At 43.2% G+C, this 1,509-nt stretch overlaps 1 protein-coding gene across 1 annotated transcript in view; it reads left to right on the forward strand.

Annotated features, from left to right (window-relative positions):
- The window catches only part of LOC101856533 (TBC1 domain family member 2B), a gene marked incomplete at its 5' end in the record, with an annotated part of 54,335 nt that overhangs the window by 46,228 nt on the left and 6,598 nt on the right, over positions 1–1,509 (forward strand). The window contains 1 exon segment of the mRNA XM_013087488.2: positions 1,210–1,389. Within this exon segment, the coding sequence (XP_012942942.2) occupies positions 1,210–1,389 (180 nt within the window).

Genomic DNA, 1,509 nt, shown 5'->3' on the forward strand with positions numbered 1-1,509 from the left:
TCTCTCTCTCTCTCTCTCTCTCTCTCTCTCACTCACTCTCATGTCTCCTGATAAAAGCACGAGATCAGAAGGTCATTGAACTTGGAAGAAGAATTCTGCTCGCAACCACCTTCCAATCCCATCGCTCTGCCTTTTCTAGTCAAATCCCCACTCTGTCTGTATAGGACCAATCAAGAGGTTGTTGAGCTTTCGAAACTTCCCCAAAATTATCGAGTCCAGAACCATTAGGGATTCCAAGCATGGTTATCGACAACGTAGTTCAGCTTAATGATACCATCATTGCTGGCAGTCTCCAACTCCTCCTTCCCCCATCCCCTCCCCTCTTTTCACCCCTTTCTTCTCCACCTCATCTCCTCGCCCTCTCGCTTGAAAAGGCGGTGTAGGGATACTTTAGTTTTAGTTTTTAGTAAAGGTTTTACGGCACTCGCAACTGCATAAGGTCATATGAACGCCATAGGAATACTTTGGTAGAAAAATAATATGAGAGAAAAGTGGGGTGGGTGGGGACGGTGAGAGAACAATGGTCCCATATTGTATCGATACAGTTCATTTTGACTGCTGGTCTTGATCAAATTTCCCTAACAACCCGTGTTCAAGAATCCTTGTATAATGTAAATTGTGTCAGTAATCCAAAATTACATCATTATTATGAATTTAGTCAAACTTGTCTTAATTTCCACTGACACATAGGTTTAGGACTGGTCGGTGAAATGCTGGGGGGTTTGGGGTTAATGGCACATTCTGTCAAATCAAGACGATCACCTGCCCAAACAAAAATTTCCAACTCCCCCATCCCCACCGCCTATCACTTCGTCTTTTATAGCATGACACTCTCTAAGACGTTAACTTGTCTCAGACAACCTATTTTCTCCTGGGCAATGGGTGACCATTCTAAAACAAAACCTAGACGAGGGTGGTTGGCGGGTGCTCTGGTGTGGTTTGCTTCTTCTTTCCTATCAAACATCTATCGTCTTTCTCTCCCCTTTTTTTTTTTTATGTTTGTTACTCTCTTGTAACACCTCTTATCTTCTGGCGCTCATATGACCTTATGCAGTTGCGAGTGCCGTAAAACCTCTACGAATACATAAAACCTTGATGTAGATAGCGTGTGCCTCTATAAAAGAACAAACAATTATTTAATGCTCAATGGGTGGCCATGTTGTACATTTTCGATTGTATTTATACCGTCTGCTGTTTCCCCCTCTACAGACGCTGCTCCGTATCTGGGACGTCTTCCTGCTGGAGGGTCCCAAGGTCCTGTTCCGCTTCTCCCTGGCCGTCCTTCACCTTCACAGCAAGGAGATCGTGCAGAAGGCGGACACCATCAGCGTCATGAGGCATCTCAAGGCCTGTGCCAGGATCTCTTACGACGCGGACGGGCTCGTGCACGTGAGTTTGGGTTTTGTGAAAGAGATTATTTATCTATTTATTCGTTTATCCATTTATTTATTTATTCACTTATTCAGTTTTTATTTATTTATTAACGTATTTATTCATCTATTCATTTAT

This window comes from Aplysia californica, unplaced genomic scaffold (assembly GCF_000002075.1).
Source record: "Aplysia californica isolate F4 #8 unplaced genomic scaffold, AplCal3.0 scaffold00593, whole genome shotgun sequence".
Taxonomy (NCBI): domain Eukaryota; kingdom Metazoa; phylum Mollusca; class Gastropoda; order Aplysiida; family Aplysiidae; genus Aplysia; species Aplysia californica.